A 22812-nucleotide genomic window follows, 5' to 3' on the forward strand; every position below is an offset into this window, starting at 1 on the left:
GCATGCCCATAAGCCAAGAGAGATGGCTCTTCCTCTAGAGGAAAGGAAACAGAAAAACTCCAGCTACTCATGTGCTTCGAGGGCACGGGACTCACACTCTGGGCGCAGTGCCATCCTGCCTAGCTTTTCTACACACTGGAGATAGTACGACTCACTTCCTCCCTGCTTAGAGGTAGAGCATCATCAGAGTGGTCTCAAACATTCACCATTTCGAACAGAAGACGAACAAGCTTCTCAGACTCCCCTCTGTATTTGGAAGTCAGAGTTGACGAAGACACATTGAAGAATGTTGTCTTGCATTCCGTAGCTACTGCTTTAGCAAGGAGGGTCTTTCCTGTGCCAGGTGGGCCAACCATCAACACTCCCTGTAGGGAAAAGAATAACATAAGTGAAAGATTTTTTTTTTTTTTAAAGATTTATTTATTTATTTGAGAGAGTGAGAGAGAGTACATGACAGGGGGAGGGTTAGAGGGAGAAGCAGCTCCTCGCTGAGCAGGGAGCCCGATGCGGGACTCGATCCCGGGACTCCAGGATCATGACCTGAGCTGAAGGCAGTCGCCCAACTGAGCCACCCAGGCGCCCCATAAGTGAAAGATTTACCTGCCACTGTTCTAATTCACAAGAATTCCATTACTAAGAATTAATTTTCAACTAACATATAATATTAAGATAAATAAAAAATAAACAAAAGGATACTTTATCACCAAATTACTTTTTCATTATAAAAGGTAACCACATTATTAAAAATTTGGAACTCAGAAATGAGAAAAATATAATCAATGTTATAACACTGACATTATAATAATCATACCCTAACACAGGTACCAATATTATTTGGATATATTTCCTGCTAGTCTTTAGGTCAAACAAATTAGTTTTTTTGTTACAAACTTTGTTACTCAAAGAATGTCCAGAATTTTGTAGCTTGCTTCTCACTTAATAAGTACAGAGTTAGCCATTGGCACATTTTCTAAATCCAAGAAAGTTTCTTTCAGTCTCTTTTCAGATCAGCTCACGACTTTTTTAAAAAGTACCCATTTAATGCAGACAGGTCTCAATTTCTTAAGGACAACTGCAAGAAGTAGAGGATACAAGTTCTGTAGCAGATACACCAAATGGAGAAGTTCTGCATTAGGCAACTTGTTCTTATTTGCAAATACGAGCTCATTCTAAATCAACTTTCCAAAGGTCACACTATACCTATTTCTTATTCTGGGAACCTTGCAATAAGCTTTTGGTCTAAATAAAATTTGGAGTAACATATTTTTTAATTTAAAATTTTCCTTAAAATAAAATAAAAATAAAATAAAATAAAATAAAATTTTCCTTACCTAATTCTATCCTCTCACTCCCCTGAGTAAGATAAATACTGGTTTTCTATAGCAATGTACTTGCCATTCACTTTGACAACACCATTAACAACAATAAACTTACTTTCCATGGTCTCCTAATGCCCTTAAAGAATTCTGGCATCCACATTGGTAACACCACAGCTTCCTTAAGCAACTTTTTAGCTTCTACTAAGTCAGCAATATCATCCCTGAAAGAGGAGATATTTCATCAGTACCCTCTCAGATGACATATTTAACTGTATGCAGTCATCCTTACAAACCAAAAGCAGCATGGCTTACACTGCCACCAGACTGCGAAGCCCCTGCCTGGGCGCGGTGAGCCAGCACACTGTGATGAGGCCTGCCACACCAGCCAGTCTACATGGAGCACAATCGGAATCTTCAATTCTTGGCAATAATGATTTCCAACTTGGTGAATGAGACCACTGGTCTATAGGCACCCAAGTATTTATCATGCCGTCTCATTTTAAATTCCTGCCCCTGTGATGCTCATCCCATAAACTCCATGATTTAAAAACAATGAGCCCATTAAAAAAAAAAAAAAAGTACAAAAAAGGGCATAAAGCAGAGACAAGGCTACAGTATTGCTGCTTTGCCCCCAACCCTATTAAGAGGTAGACACCAAGGATAGAGTATCATAGAGACTACTATGAAGTCATCACCAACCACTAGAAAACTCTTACTGCTATTACTATTACTGGCATATGTGGCATTTTCATGAAAATATATGTTCACTGTGTAAGTACCAAATACCAAAAAATATTTTTAAAATATCCCCAAAAGCATACCTAAAAATCGTTAAGATTTTAATGAAAAATATTTAACAGAATGTACCTAACTTTGTGAGAAAGGGGGCCTCTTATTTTTTTAATTTTTTTTTGAAAGGGAGCTTTTAGAATTCAGAGTGATAATTACAGTTCTTCGATTAGATATAATAAGTCAAGTTGAGAATCACTGCTCAAAGTCAGAAAATACAAGCAACATCCATGGGACAAACTATAGATAACAAGCAACAATGGGGCACCTGATTGGCTCATCAGTCAACAGAGCATTGCAACTCCTGATCTTGGTTGGGGTTGTGAGTTCAAGCCCCACTTCAAGCACAGAGCTTACATAAGAACAAAAACCAAAAGCAAACAATGCACATGTGTAAGAATCCCTGCCATTTCACCATTAGAGGATGTCCCCAAAAGAAGATGAAATTTCTGTGATCTTTAGATTTTTTTTATTTAATAGAAACTTATGTATCATTTGTTACTTTATTAAATAAAAAGCTCAGACAAAAATTTGGTAGAGCCTGAACCAAGTCCTGGGTTCACATTGCATGCACTCTCGTTCCATCTCCAAGGACTGATCTTCAGTGCATTTACTGAAAAAGTAATGGTTCCCTTTGCTTTTCCTAAAAGCATTATCAACACCCAATTATCTTGTTATGATATAACTTACCATCGAACATTGGGATTCTGAGAAATTATATCTCTTTCCAAAGCTTCTACTAAGTCCTTATCATATCCAGTACTATCAAATTTACTTGTCTCTGGGTCGGTAACTGCAGCAGGTGATTTGTTCTACATCGGGAGAAAAACACAAGAGCTTCTGATTGACTCAAAGATTATACTCAGAAACACAGACTGGACTCCAGTGATATTTTTAGAAGAGCTAATATAATAGTACAAGTAATGAGAGAGTCAAAGACTATTAAAGTCACTGTTCTATACCAACATCAGAATGAGTTATTACAGTTTCATATTCAACTTTTAATTTTACATAAAAAGTATGACAAAAGTGTTAAAGAAAAACAAAAATATTATGCATACGAATTGGTGAGAATCAAAAAAATCAACACTGAGATGAACTGTGGTTACTGGTGAATATCAGATATGTGTGGCATTTATCTCAAAACTTTAGAGGAGATAAGGTTAAAGACAGATGGTTTATGTAGCTAAGATTACAGCTCACTTTTTTTGTTTTTTAAAGATTTAGTTAATTTATTTGAGAGCGAGAGTGAGAGAGCGCACGTTGAGTTGAGGGAAGAGCAGAGGGAAAGGCAAAGAATCTCAAGCAAACTCGACGCTGAGCACAGAGTCCCATGCAGGGCTCCATCTCACAACCCCGAGGTTGCAACCTGAGCCAAAACCAAGAGTCAGACGCTTAACCGACTGAGCCACCCAGGCGTCCCATCTACGGCTCACTCTTAACTACCTACCCAGCCCTCATCAATGCTCCTAAAATTTTCCTTTTTTCACTGTTCCCACCCCACTGCAAAAGAGACTTCTCAGTTCCCTGGTGCAATTCCCTCCCACCCTCTGTGACGGCAACCTTTAGGACCACAGTTCCAAAGCCCTGTACTAAAGTACTCCAGGATACGACGGCAAACTGACAGAGCACTGCAGGGTATTTTACATTTTTTAGTGAAACCCAGCATTATCTGTTGAACACTGGGTGAATTACCAGCTCCAGGTAGTTCCGTTTCTACATTAAAACTGCTACATTCCTGGGCGTCTGGGTGGCTCAGTCATTAAGCGTCTGCCTTCAGCTTAGGTCATGATCCCAGGGTCCTGGGATCGAGCCCCACATCGGGCTCCCTGTTCAGCGGGAAGCCTGCTTCTCCCTCTCCCATTCCCCCTGCTGTTCCCTCTCTCGCTGTGTCTCTCTCTGTCAAATAAATAAATAAAATGTTTAAAAAAAACAAAACAAAACAAAAAACCCTGCTACATTCCTTTCAATAATGCCACATTTTTGTGAAGCTGGGTTTCTGGCAGTTTCTGTGATAAAAGAAATAGTGGGAAAAATCAAGGTGAAAGAGGAATCAGAGTGAAATATCCACTCTGCCTCCAAAGTCTGAGAAACTGAGCAGTGCCCAACATGCGCTGTTAGGACACAGCAAAGTTGTCTGAACCTAACTTCTTCACCAATGGATGGGTATTCTTTTGGTCCTTGAGGTGCTGTGAAAACATACAGACACTCATGAATTTTATAAGGCAAGAAAATTTATGAAGCTCTGCATTAATTAAGGTAAACAGTCATTTACTTGGTCTTGTACTAGAATTCTTACCCTGTCTCATTAACATTGTTTTGCCCATACATGATTTGTCAGTGGTGCTATCTAAAGTAGATATTAACATCTATGCTTAACCAATATTTATATATTCAAAGTCTTAAACTAGATGGTCAAAAAAGCGTCTGTCTTACAATATACATATTCACTATCCAATGCGAACATAAAAAATTCAAGGAAGGTATTGTGCAGCCTTTAGGAGAAGGTTGGGGCACCTGGCTGGCTCAGACAGAAGAGCATGAGACTCTTGATCTCAGGGTCATGAGTTCAAGCCCCATGTTGGGTGTAGACATTACCTAAAAACAAAAAAACAAAAAAACCCACAACTTTAAAAAAATAAATAAATAAGGGGTGCCTGGGTGGCTCAGTCGGTAAACAATAAAACAAAGAACTAGTTCCTTGAAAACGTGAATGAAAATGACAAACCTCTAGCAACACTGAAAATGAAAAAAACAGACAACACCTATTATTAATGTCAAGAATGACCTACAGAGGCGCCTGGGTGGCTCAGTCGGTTAAGCGTCTGCCTTTGGCTCGGGTCACGATCCCAGGGACCTGGAATCAAGCCCCACATTGGGCTCCCTGCTTAGTGGGAAGCCTTTTCCCTCTCCCACTCCCCCTGCTTGTGTTCCCTCTCTTGCTGTCTCTCTCTCTGTCAAATAAATAAATAAAATATTTAAAAAAAAAAACCAAAAACTTTAAAAAAATAAATAAGGAGCAGCTGGGTGGCTCAGTTGGTTAAGCATCTGCCTCCAGCTTGGGTCATGATCCCAGGGTCCTGGGATCGAGCCCCGCGTGGGACTCCCTGCTCAGCAAGGAGCCTGCTTCCCTTCCTCTCCCTCTGCCTGCCGCTTTGCCTACTTGTGCTCTCTGTCAAATAAGTAAACTTTAAGAAAGAAAAGAAAAAAGAAAAGAAAAGCAGGAAGGAAGGAAGGAAAGAAAGAAAGAGATGGTTATCTTTAAGTATTTATGCAAATGTTATTCATTCACAAATATTTACCAAGAACCCATTCTGTGCTAGCAGCTGCGGGGGTAGAAAGAAGACACTGTCCCTGATTAGTGGGAACTCACACTGTGAGCCTAGGAAGACACAGATAGAAAAGCACTTTCTAGTTGTTTTCTTTCCTCCCACAGAACACAGTGCTGAAGGGATGTCTGTAGACAAAGCAAAATGAATTTAAGCTAGGCAGAAAGGAGAAACATAATAGGTCAGCCAAAGGGAGCTATGGAATTTCAAGTGTTGACGTTTTTGATAGGATTTTATGTAATTAGCTGAAATAGTACAATTTCTTTGAAGCACATATTGACTCAATAACCTGCTCTGAGTAAAAATGCTAACAACTACTAGTAGGTGAAACAGCAGGAGAAGGGCTAAAAAGAACACAGCCTCCTTCTTGTGCTCAAAATAATGTTAAAGATGAACCAATTACCCAGGAGATAAATACCCAGGTTTAAAACCAGTTATTGTAAAAGCTGGCAACATTATAAACCCAAAATCCAAATCCTTAATCTCAGGAAACAGAGTTGCTGGAGTGGGGGGGGGGGGGGTGGGAGGGCTGGGGTGGCTGGGTGATAGACATTGGGGAGGACATGTGCTATGGTGAGCGCTGTGAATTGTGTAAGACCGATGAATCACAGACCTGTACCTCTGAAACAAATAATACATTATATGTTAAAAAAAGAAGAAGATAGTAGGAAAGGAAAAATGAAGGGGGGTAAATCAGAGGGGGAGATGAACCATGAGAGACTATGGACTCTGAAAACAAACTGAGGGTTCTAGAGGGGAAGGGAGTGGGGAGATGGGTTGGCTTGGTGATGGGTATTAAAGAGGGCACGTCTGCATGGAGCACTGGGTGTTATGCACAAACAATGAATCATGGAACACTACATCTAAAACTAATGATGTAATGTATGGTGATTAACATAACATAAAAAAAGAGGAAAAAAAAAGAATTCTGTTCTTTCTAGTCATCAGTTACTACCACTGTTAAGCATCTAATTATTCTATAATTACCTGAAATATATTAATCTGGTCTCCCCAAGTACAATTTCTCAACAATGGGTACATATTTTCAAGACACACTAGCTGACTCGGGGAGAAAACCTATTTTATACATTTGTTCTCCGGCTGTCCTATACCCCTCACTCAAAGTCCTGAGGATTTTAGCAATTAAGCAGTCTACACTAAGCAGAGACACAGATAAGACCTCCTCTCTTATTGCAGCTAATCTTATGTTTATTTAGTATACTTTCTTCTCTTACTCTTTCTTGAAACAATAGAGAACCAAAGAGTGGTGGAAACACAATACGTTTTAAAACTGAAGGCTAAAATACTTTCACTGATAAACAAGAACTTTTTTCTTAAGTGAGTTTCCTTTTAAGGGATTTATTTTTGTCTTGATTTTAACCCAATATTTCTACTTTTGCACTGTATCCATTAAGGACCATTTTGAATGTAGTCGCCAACATCTGAAATATCTCATTAAACTTTTGAAAAAATGCAATAATAAAACTATTTAAGCAACAGTAAATACAGTAAAATCTCAGTTACCTGGAATGTGTGGGAAATAGTAACAGCTAACACTCACGAAGTATGTGTTGGGGGCCAGAAAAGATTATTGCACTTATCCTACGAAAACTCTAGGAGACAGGTGTTAAAATAATTCTATATATGAGGAAATAAAACTTTGGAAGACCAAACGGCTTATGGTAACACAGAGCAGAGTTGGTGCTTCAATGCAAGTCTACCTGTATCTAAAGCCCATGCTCTTAATCGTCATGCTATATTTTTGAAAAGCTTTGTATTTTCCTGCCTTACCAGCAAGATCATATTAATTTAAAATCTCTTGGACAACTGATTTGTTGATTGCTACTGTGCCAGAAAACGAGGAGGTACTCAGAGAATGATGAGTACATGTCAAAAAAGACATAGTGATCTAGTTTCAAAGGTCACCCCTTCAAATCTTAAACAATTTAAGCATCAAAAAGATAGCAACAGATTATAATTCACTGAATCAAATAAGAATCCATGACTCCATACTGATAACATTAAATAAAGAGAAAGAGATGAAGTTTTTCCTTACAGCAGGATGCCAATTAATGTAGAAGAAATAATAGCATTAGAAAATCATGATTTTTTAGGGGCGCCTGGGTGGCTCAGTTGGTTGAGCGACTGCCTTCGGCTCAGGTCATGATCCTGGAGTCCCTGGATTGAGTCCCGCATCGGGCTCCCTGCACAGCAGGGAGTCTGCTTCTCCCTCTGACCCTCTTCCCTCTCATGCTCTCTCTCATTCTCTCTGTCTCAAATAAATAAATAAAATCTTTAAAAAAAAAAAAAAAGAAAATCATGATTTTTTAACTGCCCCAGGAATAACTGATTTAGGCAAGCATCACTGAATGCTAAAACAAGTAGATAAAATTTTGATGAGAAATAGGATATTTACAGTCTCAAGGTATCTCCCCCCAAATTAATATAAAGGGAGAAAGAGTAACTTTATAGTGGAAAGCCCAGGCAGACACCACCCTAACGAAGCACTCCAATTTATCACAAGTCACAGAACCAATAAACATCCTGTGTCTTCTTATACACTGTGAAGAACAAGACTTCCCTTCCATGGTATTCCTGCCCAAAATGCATACCCTTAATCTAATCACAAGGAAACATCAGAAAAGCCCAAACTGAGAGGCATTCTACAAAACAACTGGCCTGTACTCTTCAAAAATACCAAAGACCAAAAAAGAGAAAGGCTGAGAAAGTTTTCACATTAGAGAGATGAAAGAAACATGACAACCAAATGTAATGTATACTTCCCTACTGCGTCCTGGCATGGGGGCACAATGAGCTACGTATGTCAGCACTGGGATAACTAGCTGAATTTTATGAGGGTCTATGGATTGATACAACACTGTATCACTGTAAAATGTATGGCTTTTGACAACTGTATTGTGTTTATGTAAAAGAATGTCCAAGTACCTAGGAAATACACTCTAAAGTATTTAAGGGTAAAAGGGCATGATATCTACAATTTACTCTCAATGCTGCAGGAAAAAAATGTATATAGAAAGTAGAAGATAAAGCAAAAGGGGCAAAATATTAATAATTGGTAAAACTGGGTAAATTTATACTGTTCTTGCAACCTGTCTGCAAGTCTGGAATTATTTCAAGATATAAAGATACAAAAAATACTCCAAAATATCTGTTTAATAGTGAGTGGGAAAAATCCCAGTCTAGGTGGAATCTAAGGTTCTAAGGTCATTTCAATGACTAAAAATTATTAAAATTTATACAGTCTTCATTTTTATGGTTAATAAATATTTCATTTATGAAAACCAGTAACATTTACCTTTTCCTCTCTTCCTTTACTCTGTTCTTTCTTTTCCCGACAACGAACAGCTTTCCCTCTGTCGTTGTGAAGATTGTGTGCAGAAGAACGGTGAACTCTGACGGTTGTACTTGGACGGTTACCGTGTGGCTTAGGGTCACTGTACTGAGGAGACTGGCGTTTTCTAGGTCCCGGTGAGGGTCTAATTAGACACAAGATCATGAAAATCATAATGAACTGGAGGTGGTCCAAAAACAGACGTACACATATCATGTGTAAGTTAGAGTCTATGAACTAAAGAGGCAATAACGGAACACAAGATAGCACTGAACGAACAAGTCACTGAAATCTAAGATCTGCTGTTTATATCTGACACAGCGGTCTGTGGTGATTTAACGAGAAGAATGGACTGCAGTACGGTTATATGGTAGGAATAATAGAAGGCAAGTGATCATCACCTCTCTTTTGAGAAGAAATCACTGGTGTACATCAAGGATGAATGACAACTTAGTCTGATTCTTAGAAACTGAAAAGACAGCAATTATCAAAGAGAGTTTTATCAAATGAACCAGAACACAGCACAGGTACAGGATTCACATTTATCCACTGGTACATGTGCAAGCTGAAACTATTTTATTTAGAATATATCATAGTTCTCATATTTTAATTAATAAAATTAAATCATTTTCCCCGCTTAAAACACTGACATAACCACTGGCTGAGGACAGTCACAAGAAGTGATGTAGAGCGCTTTACGTTTACACACATCACCTCATGTCATCTTTATTTCTGCGGCAGGACTCGGACCTCTCAAATATTTCTCAGGCTCCTCGACTTGGCTGGGGCCATTAAAGTGAAAAATAAAAAAGGTAAAAGAGGCCTATCCTCAAATACCTCCAGTATAGTTAAGAAAAAGGTATGTAAAACTAGGCAAGTATGCCAGAAAATGTAAAAGAGACCAAGTGCTACAACCTCTAGAGGACAGAAAATAAACTGGACCTGGAAACACAGGAGATGAACTAAACAAGAGGGTATAACTGCAGACAAGAAAATCAGTGTAGAAAAGCAAAAAAATCAAAATGAGCTTCACCTACATAAAGGTTTATAAAGACACTAACTATAGACAATGGTGAGCATTCAGGGAGGGTACTGGACAGAGAAGGTGGTTCGGTAAGTAGAAAATCTCAATACTAGTTCAAGAGGCTTAGCTTTTAGCTAACTGCTGGCTGCAAAGGTTTTAGAAAGATGGGGCCAGTGCTGAGTAAGATACACTGATAAAGGAAACAGAAAGCCGGGGGATATTTGCAGGTTACAAATGTTATGGAGGCCTGAGATGAGTGCCTGGCCTAAGGCAATGAGCAATGGAAGTCCGAGAGATACACTATCAAAAAAGATACTCCTAGACATGGGAAGTTGAGAATGAGGATCTGGGGAGGGCCTGGGTGGCTCAGTCGGTTAAGCAACTGCCTTCGGCTCAGGTCACGAACCCAGGGTCCTGGGATTGAGCCCCGCATGGGCTCACTGATCGACGGGGGGGCTTGCTTCTCCCTCTGCCGCTTCCCCTGCTTGTGTTCCTGCTCTCGCTATCTCTCTCTCTGTCAAATAAAATCTTTAAAAAAAAATAAAAATAATAAAAATAAAATCTTAAAAAAAAATAATGAGGATTTGGCAGAATGATAAAGACAAAAAGGAATGATGGGGGTTTGATTTTCGATTTAGACATCTGGATAGCCAAGTAGAGATATTCTTTTAAAATATGTATTCCCCTCTTACTAGAAAAATAATATAAAACAGACACTGAGATATAATCAAGTATAAGAATAAAAGTCACCTGTAACCCCATTACCCAGAGTTAGCCACTTAACATATTAGTCTATTTTCTTGTAGCTGTCTTTCATTTAAACAGAACTGAAACTGTTATATATACATGCATTCATATTTATCTCTGATCCTATCATAAGGCATTTCCTGTATCATTACCTCATAAATGGCTTTTAATGACTAGATGGCAGTTACATGTAAAATATGCCACATTTTATCCACTTCTTACTGTTAGGTATTCATTTCTCCAAAAACTAATTTACTGAAATATTATTATTGATTATTCTATGCACTGGGGATAAAAAAATTTCAAGTAAGTTTAATAAAACCTTTACCCTTAGGGACTTACATCCGTGTGTGTATATATGTGTGTGGAGAGGAGGCTTCAATGAAGACATAAACAGTATATCATATGATGTTATGTGCAGTCTAGAAAAATAAAGAAGGGTAGGAGCTCCCATTGGGGGAGCGGGGGTATTTCAGGTAGGGTGGTTGGAGATGGCCTTTCTAACATTTAAGGTGAGACCTGAAGGAAACGAGAGAACAAGTCATCAAACATCTGAGCTGAAGGAAAGGCAAGTGCAAAGAACTGAAGTATCTGTGTGTTTGACTTGCTCGAGGAGGAAGAGAGTTGTAAGAACTCAGGTTCTAGAGGTAGTGTGGAACCGGACCGCATGTGCTGTTGAAGGATATGATGAAAACTTTGGGTTTTATTGTGAGATGAGATATCTGAGGGATGCTAAATGGCTTTTAAAAGACATTTTTAAATAATCACATTTAATAGCTTTGAAGCTATTTCTAATCTTTGCTCTAAAAGGCTCAGTGAACCTCCTTGTACAAACATTTCTGTGCATGAGCATAGAGGAGACTGAATCTGTTCTTTAAATGGGACTAAAATCTAGCTGATGACAAGGTTAGAATCACTAACAGTTCAACAAAGAGTAGGTTCTCATAAGCATGAGTACAAATGAAGACTAACAAAACAAAAAGTTTTGAGGGCTATCTAGTTGAGGAAGCAAGTAAAATAAACTACAGGAATAAGCAAAGACGCAGCAAAGAAAGTCAAAGAGGAGAACTTTACAGTTAATAGTGATCCATCCAAGGCATTTAAGATAAGGGACAAAAAAAGATACTGAAGAAAGCAAAAAGCAATCAGAACGGAAACTAGGACTCATCATCATAGAATTTCTTAGACGAAGAGGCTCATGTAATTCAATTTCCTACCACTCCCAAGAGAGAATCCTCCTGCCTCTGCTTGTTAGATTGAGGTGACCAAATAACTCATTAAATTTGAGATGAACTAAATTTTCATTGGGCACATGTATTCATCGGAAAGTTCTTACCAATAAGTGAGAAAGGAGTTACAGGGCTGTTATGGACTGAATGTTTGTGTCCCCCAAAATTCATTATGTTAAATCCCTCATCCCCAGTGAGACCATTTAGAGTAAGGGAGTACTTAAAGTTAGGGGCACCTGGATGGCTCAGTCAGTAAAGCATGTGACTCTTGATCTCGGGTGGTGAGTTCAAGCCCCATGTTGGGCATGGAGCCTACTTAAAAATAAATAAATAAGGGGAGGGGGGTGGGAGGATGGGTTAGCCTGGTGGTGGGTATTGAGGAGGGCACATTCTGCATGGAGCACTGGGTGTTATGCACCAACAATGAATCATGGAACACTTCATCTAAAACTAATGATGTAATGTATGGGGATTAACATAAGAATAAAAAAAATTATAATAAATAAATAAATAAATAAATAAATAAATGAAATAAAGTTAAATAAGGCCTTGATCTGAGGACTTTGTTCTTGTGAGAGACACCAGGGAGCTTGATTATTCCCAAAGACAGAGACAGGGCAGCTGTCTGTTTGGAAGAGTCCTCAGGAACCAAACTAGCTAGCACCTTGATCTTGGACCTTTAGCCTCCAGAACTGTGAGAAATAAAGACATAAATTTCTGGGGCACCTGGGTGGCTCAGTCGTTAAGTGTCTGCCTTTGGATCAGGTCATGATCCCAGGGTCCTGGGATCGAGCCTCGCATCCGGCTCCCTGCTCGGCGGGAAGCCTGCTTCTCCCTCTCCCACTCCCTCTGCTTGTGTTCCCTCTCTTGCTGTCTCTCTGTCAAATAAATAAATAAAAATCTTTAAAAAAAAAAAAGGAATAAAGTATTTTTCAATTAAAAACCGTGTTTTTTAGATATAATCCTATTATACACTTAATAGATTACAGTATAGTGTAAATAACTTCTATGTGCACACTGGGAAACCAAAATACTTACTTGACTTTGTTTACTGTGATACTTTATTGTGGTGGTCTGGACCTGAACCTACAATATCTCCTAGGTATGCCTGTGTTGTGTCAGACTCTCTGGGAGTGGAAACCTTGAATCCACATTTTAATAAGTGCCCCAAGAGATCTTTAGGTATACTAGAGTTTGAGAATAACTGGTATGGCAGAGAATGCCAGCTTTGTAATCAAATATATCTGTGTTCAAATTCTAGCTCCACCAGTTATTAGCTTTGTGATAATGGGGGAAAGTTACCTAGCTTCACTGTACATCAAACTATCTTATCTGAAATATAAAGAACACATGACTTATTTGAAAGGCTAACTGTGAATAAATGAAATAACATGTGTAGCCTCCAATGTGCTTAGGACACATGAGCACTCAATATCTAGCACCTATCATAAAATACAATCAAGAATTGAGAGTTACAGGGGCGTCTGGCTGGCTCAGTCGGTTAAGCGTCTGCCTTTGGCTCAGGTCATGATCTCAGGGTCCTGGGATCGAGCCCCGCATCGGGCTCCCTGCTCAGCAGGGAATTGCTTCTCCCTCTCCCGCTCCCCCTGCTTGTGTTTCTGCTCTCGCTCTCTCTCTCAAATAAATAAATAAAATCTTTAAAAAAAAAAAAAAGAATTGAGAGTTACAAATGACAATGTGAAACTGAAAAACATCTGAACAATGTCTTCCTTAGTGCAAGGTTCTCAAACTGATTAGGGGGCAAAGGACCTGCAAGTCAGTGTTTTTTGTATAATGCTATTATACACTCACATGTTTAAGTCCACAATACAAACTAGGAAATCTATTACGTGAGTGGAATAGACAAGTAACATCCATCTGATCCCTGTCAGTAAAAAATATGCAGTGAAACTAAGCACTACTGGCTGTGTAGAGAATTTCAGTAAATATCACTTTCACTAATTGTTCATTTGCCAGCTCCAGGTAATAAGAAGCGGAGGGAAAAAGTGCCGAAGACAAACCTAAAATATGGGTGGTCTGGTTGGCTCAGCTGGTTAAGCGACTGCCTTCAGCTCAGGTCATGATCCCGGAGTCCCGGGATCAAGTCCCGCATCGGGCTCCCTGCTCAGCGGGGAGTCTGCTTCTCCCTCTGACCCTCTCCCCTCTCATGCTCTCTCTCAAATAAATAAATCTTTAAAAAAAAAAACAAAAACCTTAAAACAGAGAACATTTTATCCTTTTCTTCCTGTGAATTAAAAAGCTCATTTTTCATTTTAACAATTTTGATGAACAGCAGTATTCTGTGATAGCCTGTTTGAGAACCAGTGTTTTAATCTAACTCCCTCACTTTACGTTAGAAAAATCTGAAGCCTAGAGAGGTTACTTTTTTTTTTTTTAAGATTTTATTTATTTGATAGAGACAGCGAGAGCGGGAACACAGCGGGAGTGGGAGAGGGAGACGCAGGCTTCCCGCTGAGCAGGGAGCCCGATGCGGGGCTCCATCCCAGGACCTTGGGATCATGACCTGAGATGAAGGGAGACTCTTAGCAACTGAGCCACCCTGGCGCCCAAAAGGTTACATATTTTTTCCAAAACTACAGATAGTGGCAAAGAGAGATCGAGAGCTCAGATATTTCAATTCCCAGCTCCTTCTATAAGATAATGTTGTCTCCACTACTGCAAGCTCATTCACAAAAGCATATTTTTGGGTTATTTCCACCTAAGTTTAATTTATCAATATGGGTCATAGTTACATGATATACAACATAAGAGTTCTAAAAGGTATTCAGTAAAAAACCTCCCGTTCCTGTCTCTCGGCCACCCAGCGCTCCTAGATATAGCCAAAGCTATTAGTTTCCTGGGCTAATCTGTTTCTTAAAAGGTCTCGACTTACCTTCGTTCAACAGGTACAGGCAAGGACCAGACTTCCCCTTCAGAGGCTGGAAGCTCATGTTGTGCAGCTTTCAGTGGAGTGTTGTCTAGCTTAAAGCTCTCCAGTGTTTTCATAATATCCTTAACATGTTTAGCTTCCACATTTATTTCCTGCCAAACCTGGTTTCAAAGGAGAATATGGCTCTTTAAATATTGGTAACCAATAAATCACTGCCAAGATTAAACCAGGGCCATTTATTAGAGATGTTGGAAACTTCTAGTTTGACATCAGTTATCCCATAAATCACGCCAAAATATTGCTGAAATTTTAAGGATGGTTCATTAAGTTTTTGTTTTCAATTGCAAGAGAAAATGAATTAAATATTCTGACCAATTAAACCATGTTACTAACTTACGGTTCGTATTCAAACTGCATAATATATTGAAGTTAGCTTTAACTTTCTTTTCGGAACTTTTGATAAAAATAATCCTTTTGTAAATTGCTTCTTTGATGTTTTTTATGCTATGTTAGTGGACTTTTAAAATGGTGATGAGAGGGGCGCCTGGGTGGCTCAGTCGTTAAGCGTCTGCCTTCGGCTCAGGTCATGATCTCAGGGTCCTGGGATCGAGCCCCACATCGGGCTCTGCTCGGTGGAGAGCCTGCTTCTCCCTCTCCCACTCCCCCTGCTTGTGTTCCCTCTCTCACTGTGTCTCTCTCTGTCAAATAAATAAAATCTTTAAAAAAAAAAAATGGTGATGAGAATGCACTAATTTCATAGACCATTAATGGACTGAAACCCACAGTTTGAAAAATATGGCTTCATATGACAAATGGCCCAAATCACATATAGCCAAGATTTTTTTTTAAGCATTCTTGACTCAATTTATAAATAATATATATAAAATATTGAAAAAAAGTTGGTAATGTTTGGTTTTAAAACTAAATGATTTAAGTATCTTTACAAGAAAAGTGTAGACTTTTGGGGTGCCTGGGTGGCTCAGTCAGTTGTGTCCCACTCTCTCGGTTTTGGCTCAGGTCATGATCTCATGTTGTGGGATAGAGCCCTGTGTTGGGCTCTGTGCTCAGCAGGGAGTCTGCTTCCCCTCTTCCTCTGCCCCCCCTCCCCTGCTCATGTGTGCACTCTACTCTCTAAAAATAAATTAACAAGGGTGCCTGGGTGGCTTAGTTGGTTGAGCGTCAGGCTCTGGATTTTGGCTCAGGTCATGATCTCAGGGCTGTGAGATTGAGCCCCACGTCTGGCTCCAACTAAGCCACCCAGGCATTCAGCAGGGAGTCTGCTTGAGATTCTTTCTCCCTCTGCCCCTCTCCCTCCTGCCCACCCCCTGCCTCAAATAAATAAATAAATCTTAAAGAAAAAAAAGCTTAGGGGCGCCTGGGTGGCTCAGTCGTTAAGCGTCTGCCTTCGGCTCAGGTCATGATCCCAGGGTCCTGGGATCGAGTCCCACATTGGGCTCCCTGCTCGGCAGGAGGCCTGCTTCTCCCTCTCCCACTCCCCCTGCTTGTGTTCCCTCTCTCGCTGTCTCTCTGTCAAATAAATAAAATCTTTAAAAAAAAAAAAGAAAAAGAGGGCGCCTGGGGGCTCAGTCGTTAAGCGTCTGCCTTCGGCTCAGGTCATGATCCCAGGATCCTGGGATCAAGTCCCACATCGGGCTCCCTGCTCGGCGGGAAGCCTGCTTCTCCCTCCCCCACTCCCCCTGCTTGTGTTCCCTCTCTCGCTGTCTCTCTGTCAAATAAATAAAATCTTTAAAAAAAAAAAAAGAAAAAGAGGGCGCCTGGGGGCTCAGTCGTTAAGCGTCTGCCTTCGGCTCAGGTCATGATCCCAGGATCCTGGGATCAAGTCCCACATCGGGCTCCCTGCTCGGCGGGAAGCCTGCTTCTCCCTCTCCCACTCCCCCTGCTTGTGTTCCCTCTCTCGCTGTCTCTCTGTCAAATAAATAAAATCTTTAAAAAAAAAAAAGAAAAAGAGGGCGCCTGGGGGCTCAGTCGTTAAGCGTCTGCCTTCGGCTCAGGTCATGATCCCAGGATCCTGGGATCAAGTCCCACATCGGGCTCCCTGCTCGGCGGGAAGCCTGCTTCTCCCTCCCCCACTCCCCCTGCTTACGTTCCCTCTCTCACTGTGTCTCTCTCTGTCAAATAAATAAATAAAATCTTTAAAAAAAAAAGAAAAAGAAAAAGAAAAAGAAAAAAAAGCTTAGACTTTTAAAATAAAAGTCTCCAGCCCACAGGGGCGCCTGAGTGGCTCAGTCAGTTAAGTGTCCAACTCTTGATCTCAGCTCAGGTTTTGATCTCAGGTTGTGAGTTCAAGCCCCACCTTGGGCTCCATGATGGGTGTGTAGCCTACTTGAAAAAAAAGTCTCCAGCCAATGAACATAAATCTTTCAGTGACAAATTTAAGACTCTTTATGAAATAAAATACTTTCCTCTTCTGGTAATGGAAGGGATATGCAGAGGCAGATTAAGGAAAAAGGTTTAAGTTCAAAGAGGTAGGATATTTCTCTCAAAGAAATTAAGTACAAAAATGGAATACTATCAAAAAAGCAGTTTAGCAGAATCTGTGGGATAACGTTCTACTGAGAAGAACAGCTCAAAAAGACTATTAAATTCTGTAACTTTTTTTTTTAAGGATTTTATATATTTATTTGACAGAGAGAGAGACAGCGAGAGTGGGAACACAACCAGGAGTGGGAAAGGGAGAAGCAGGCTTCCCGTGGAGCAGGGAGCCCGATGCGGGGCTCGATCCCAGGACCCTGGGACCATGACCTGAGCCGAAAGCAGACGCTTAATGGCTGAACCACCCAGGTGCCCCAAATTCTGTAACATTTCTTTCCTCTGTGATGTAGCTGAAACTTGTTAGAAATGCCACCTTCAAGTGGACTTGTAAGTTCTACACTTTCCATCTCCCCAGTGACTAACATTCCTCATATGGGATTCAAATATGGTCTGCTTTAGAATATTCTACAGAAAATACTGTAGCCATGAGATTCAGCTGTCATCTGCAGTTTCAATAATGGCTTAATAAAGTCAATTCTGATTTTAACAGGTAAAAAAATGTGATATAGAAAAATATGTCAAAACCATTTTTTTTAATCTATTAGATTCCAACAACTAAAACTGAGTAGAACTCACAATACTGATGACAGTGAATATGGACTATTACTAATATAACAAATCAAATTTCAAGTAACATTATATACAAATCCACGTAACGTGTATGGTTATACACTCTTCACGTGTAACTGCAAAGGACAGTGACGATCTCTTTAAGTCTTCTGAGTACTGAGTACAAGTCTCACCTGTTGCCATTTCTGCTGGAGATAGGTATCTTTGACCGAGTACAGATACTTGTTCATCTGGTCAAGAACGCCCTGATAATACACCATCGCAGAGTCATAGTTGCCCAGCAGCGCATACTCACGGGCCAATTTTACATTCTCACTAATCATAACAAGACTCATGCTCAATCGTAAGCTAAAAAAAAAAAAAAGAAAGAAAGAAAGAAAGAAATATTATATGTCTCCTAAAAGTAAGTATACAAAGACCTTCTCTAAAGTATACTTTGCAGGGCTCCTTCAAGAAGCTCACAATCACACACACTTTCCATCTCCATTTGCTCAAGCATTTTCTCCTCCTTCAAAGAAAGTTCTTGGTTCCCACAAGCAAACCCCACCCAGCTCAGAGGGCAGTTCTCCCAGCATGTCTACCCTCTGAACTTCTCAATCTAAAATAAACTCTCCCCCTTCTAAAACCCCCTGGCGCTGTACCTGGACCTTTCACTCAAGGCACCTGTCTACTCTGAATTATAGTTACTCATCTATATGCATCCTATCTCTACCTAGAGAGCAGGATTTATATCTGAAAGGTATGAGACTGTATGCTCAGTGCATGACACACAAATCTTTTTTTTTTTTTAAGATTTTATTAATTTTTTGACAGAGACAGCGAGAGAGGGAACACAAGCAGGGGAAGTGGGGGGAGAAGCAGGCTTCCCACTGAGCAGAGAGCCCGATGCGGGGCTCCACCCCAGGACCCTGGGATCATGACCTGAGCCGAAGGCAGACGCTTAACTACTGAGCCACCTAGGCGCCCCATGACACACAAGTCTTACTGAGCATCTGAAGAACAAATGCACCATGTCAGATACAGTTTCTGGAAGGCAGTGTGGAACAGCAGAAAGCACATGCGTTTCAAAGTAAGAAATTCTTTGTTAGAATTATAATTCTGCTACCCTGGTCAAGTCCCTTAACTTTTCTAAGCTTCGGTTTTTCAATATGTAAAACTGAGATAGTAACTACTTCCAAGACTTGCACTACAAGGAATAAATGACTATTTAAAGTACCTAGCATACTACTTGGCAAATAATAGCATGTCAATAAATGCTAACTGCATCCTCCCTGGAACTTGCTATATATGAGAACCAAGCACAGTCTTTGTATTAGTAGGATATGGATATATGGATGTGGATATAAAGCATCAGAAGTAGGCACTTGATAAATGTCAGCTCTATTGATGTTGACAATTACTATTATTTATTAACTGTACATAGCATGGTGTAGTTGAAAGTCTGAAAGATCTGCATATTTTTGAGAGAGCAATAAGTTAGGGTCGTGGCTTTCAAAATAAAAAGAAATTTGAAACACATGGTGAAAGAAATGCTCAGTTAATATGAAGTTTCAAGGTGGTGGAACTAAAAAATGAAGGAATCGTGAAAAGATCACAGGAAAGCTGAGAAGAGATAGATGCATGAAGGAAAAATTAAGGATCATTTTTTTTTTACTCCTTTTGTTTGTCAGTGGGATATTCAAACAGATGTATCTCATAGATGAACAGAGAAAACTTCAACGTGGGGACCTCTCTACCTAGCTTAATTTAATCTAGCCAGAGGCATTTCCTAAAACTGTGGTTTTTGACACCTCCCTCCCTCACCATGCACCTATGGTTAAGGTCAAGTGATGCAACAGAGTTTAAGTCCCACAGAGACCACTACGGCTCTTATGTTTTTTATTATTTAAATCCTTCGTTCAGGGAGGAGGTTTTCTGTGAAAAAGCATGCCAAGCAAACTTCTTGAGTTTAATTTAATGTAGACTGTTTAGCTGGCACACAGAGCAGGCCAACCAGGAATATCTAACACTATGTGTTACACACAGGACCAAAAAGATTTTCTACCAAACAGACAAAAGATTGTCTACAAATAGACAAGAGAAGGTAATCATATCCACACAGCCCAGAATTAGAGGACTGCATAAATCAAGATTAATGGGAAATGCTGGCGGGCAGAAGAGTTACAAACCAGCACTGCTATCCATACCAGAGCACAAGAGGGAGGGTACTATGCTCCTCAGGACAGAGATTAGAGAAGATGGGATCACAACCTCAATGGAGAAGCAGAGATGTCAAAATCACACCAACAGCCTCAGGCTTCTGTTCTCGGCCAGTCCTTGGCAGTTCTCATTTCTAACCAGCTAAAGGTACAACTGCTGCACCTCTACCCAGTTAGGTTTGATTAATACATGTCATGTATATTTATTATGATCTTTAAACCCAAACATCTTGAATCTCAGTATCAGGTTCAATTCCTAAGTACAAGGCAAGCCAGGAAGCCAAGATAGCGACTGGCCCCCTTCCCGAAAACCAATCCTAGAAGAGCCACAGTTGATTCGTAGAAGGTTGATGGATCCTAGAACTGAATATAAAGTTCAGAAAAACACTGAAATAATAGATGGTGATTTGGGTCCTAGTGTGTGGGAAAGTACAAGGCAGCTCAGAGGGAAATAGGGCCAGGTTAGAGTTTCTAACTGTGCCTTTTCTGAGGTCTGTTGTCCTGCCATCCTTGCTCACCCTCCCCACACTTTCCACTGCAGGACAGAGAAGCAGCAGTGCAAGCCCAGTCCCTGATGGAGATAGCAGGATACATCACGGCAAAGCCAGGCCTGGACAGAGTGGGGAGCTGATAAAAACAGAGGTCAACAGGACAGCTCTTGTGAGTGGTCTCCTGCTGCCACTCTCCCACTCAGGTTAGGCTAGATGGGAACAACTGAGAAAGACAGTTCTTAGGAAGATCAGTTCCCAGGCTGAGAATCCCTTATGGCACACAATCGGCACATCAGGAAGCGATGAGGGGTGGTTGAAGATGACTGCAGATTCACCACACCCCACCACCATAAGAAAGTGTGATAATAATTGAGCTAAGCTGTCAATTCAGGAAGCTAGAAAAAGACTAACAAAGCAGACTGAAAAGCACAAGAAGGAAGGAGCTAAAGGGCCAAATTTAAATAAAAACTAAAGGGCACCTGGCTGGCTCAGTTGGTGTAGCATTTGACTCTTGATCTCAGGGATGTGCTTTCAAGCCCCCCGTTGGGTGTGGAGATTATTTACAAATAAAATCTTACAAAAAGAAAGAAAAGAGAAAGAAAACCCCAAAACACTGGAAAAGACTAAAAAAATCAAACTATGGGTCATTTAAAAATTGAGAAACAAATCTTGGCAAAACTGATAAAGGAAAAGAAAAAAGAACATGCAGGGACGCCTGGGTGGCTCAGCATCTGCCTTCGGCTCAGGTCATGACTCCAGGGAACTGGGACTGAACCCCACCTTGGCCTCCCTGCTCCGAGGGAAGCCTGCTTCTCCCTCCCCCACTCCCCCGCTTGTGTTCCCTCTCTCGCTGTCTCTGTCAAAAATAAATAAAATCTTAAAAAAAAAAAAAAAAGAACATGCAAATAAACAAAACAGAATGAAAAAGAGAAAATAACTAGATGGATCTGAGTTGAAAGAAAATGAAATTTTGGGGGCACCTGGGTGGCTCATTGGGTTAAGCGACTGCCTTTGGCTCAGGTCATGACCCTGGGGTCCCAGGATCAAGCCCCACATCGCATCGCATCAGGTTCCCTGTTCCGAAGGGGTCCTGCTTCTTCTCCTTCTGTCTGCCGCTCCCCTGCTTATGCTGTCAAATAAATAAAATCTTAAAAAAAAAAAGATTAAAAAAAATTTTTTTAAGATTTTATTTATTTATATGAGAGAGACAGTGAGGGGGGAAGGATCAGAAGGAGAAGACTTCCCGCTGAGCGGGGAGCCTGGTATAGGACTCTGGGACTCTGTATGTATGTAGGATACTGGGACTCTAGGATCATGACCTGAGCTGAAGGCACACACTTAACCAACTGAGCCGCCAGGTGCCGGAAATTTTTTTCTCCTTTAAAAATTTTTCTTCTCTTATTTCCTAGAAAATGGAGTTTTAATGAAAGACCTCTACCTTTGAAAGGCTTCAGGTCCAGAGGATTTTTTATAGGTGGGTTCTACCTACCTTCTAAACAGAAAGTAATTCTAATCACATAAAAGTTGACTGAGAAAACAAGGGAAAAACTGACCAACTCTTTTTAGGAGGCTGGGCTCACCTCAATTTCAATTGAATAAGAACAATATAAAGCCCGTTTTGCTTATGAACATATAGATGTGGAAATCCAAAATAGGAGCTAAATTTTTCAAAGGACACACACACTCTCTCTGATCAAGAATATTTACTGCAGAGGGGTGCCTAGGTGGCTCAGTAGGTTGAGTGTCCACCTCTTGGTTTCACAGCTCAGGTCATGATCTGGGGATGCTGGGGTGAGCTCCTGAGCTCCGCAGGGAGTCTGCTTGGGGTCCTCTCCCTCCCTTGCCCCTCCCCTGTCCTCTCTAGGATAAATGAATAAATCTTAAAAAAAAAAAAAAAAGATTTACTGCAGGAATGCAAGGATAATTTAAGATCAGAAAATCCATCCTTGGGCGCCTGGGTGGCTCAGTTGGTTAAGCGACTGCCTTCAGCTCAGGTCATGATCCCAGGGTCCTGGGATCGAGTCCCGCATCGGGCTCCCTGCTCTGCGGGGAGCCTGCTTCTCCCTCTCCCACTCCCCCTGCTTGTGTTCCCTCTCTCGCTGTGTCTCTCTCTGTCAAATAAATAAATAAAATCTTAAAAAAAAAAAAAAAAGAAAATCCATCCTTATAATTCCCCATACTAATGGACAAAAGGACTTCATATAGAAACAAGTAAAGAGCATAAAGGACAATTCAAGAAAAAGAAAAGCCAAATGGCTAAAAGTACAGATACTATTAACAGATAAATGCAAATGAAAGCAATCAGAGACCCTCTTATACAT

The 22812-nt window shown here is 40.4% G+C and overlaps 1 protein-coding gene across 6 annotated transcripts in view; it reads right to left on the bottom strand.

The window, feature by feature from the left end:
• KATNA1 (katanin catalytic subunit A1) overlaps positions 1–22812 on the bottom strand; it is a 38555-nt gene that overhangs the window by 5966 nt on the left and 9777 nt on the right. For 4 of the 6 annotated variants that reach the window (XM_064598212.1, XM_045865725.2, XM_045865727.3 and 1 more), the window contains 6 exons: positions 17976–18150; positions 14683–14840; positions 8754–8934; positions 2799–2920; positions 1435–1540; positions 207–365 (listed from right to left, as the gene is read on the bottom strand). In XM_064598212.1, the coding sequence (XP_064454282.1) occupies positions 207–365; positions 1435–1540; positions 2799–2920; positions 8754–8934; positions 14683–14840; positions 17976–18150 (901 nt within the window). The remainder of the gene's footprint in view (positions 1–206; positions 366–1434; positions 1541–2798; positions 2921–8753; positions 8935–14682; positions 14841–17975; positions 18151–22812) is intronic. The other 2 variants (XM_045865728.3, XM_064598213.1) reach the window with 2 other exon arrangements.

The sequence above is a fragment of the Mirounga angustirostris genome, unplaced genomic scaffold (assembly GCF_029215605.1).
Source record: "Mirounga angustirostris isolate CCGP_5_RB_7025 unplaced genomic scaffold, mMirAng1.0.hap1 SCAF_8, whole genome shotgun sequence".
NCBI lineage: Eukaryota > Metazoa > Chordata > Mammalia > Carnivora > Phocidae > Mirounga > Mirounga angustirostris.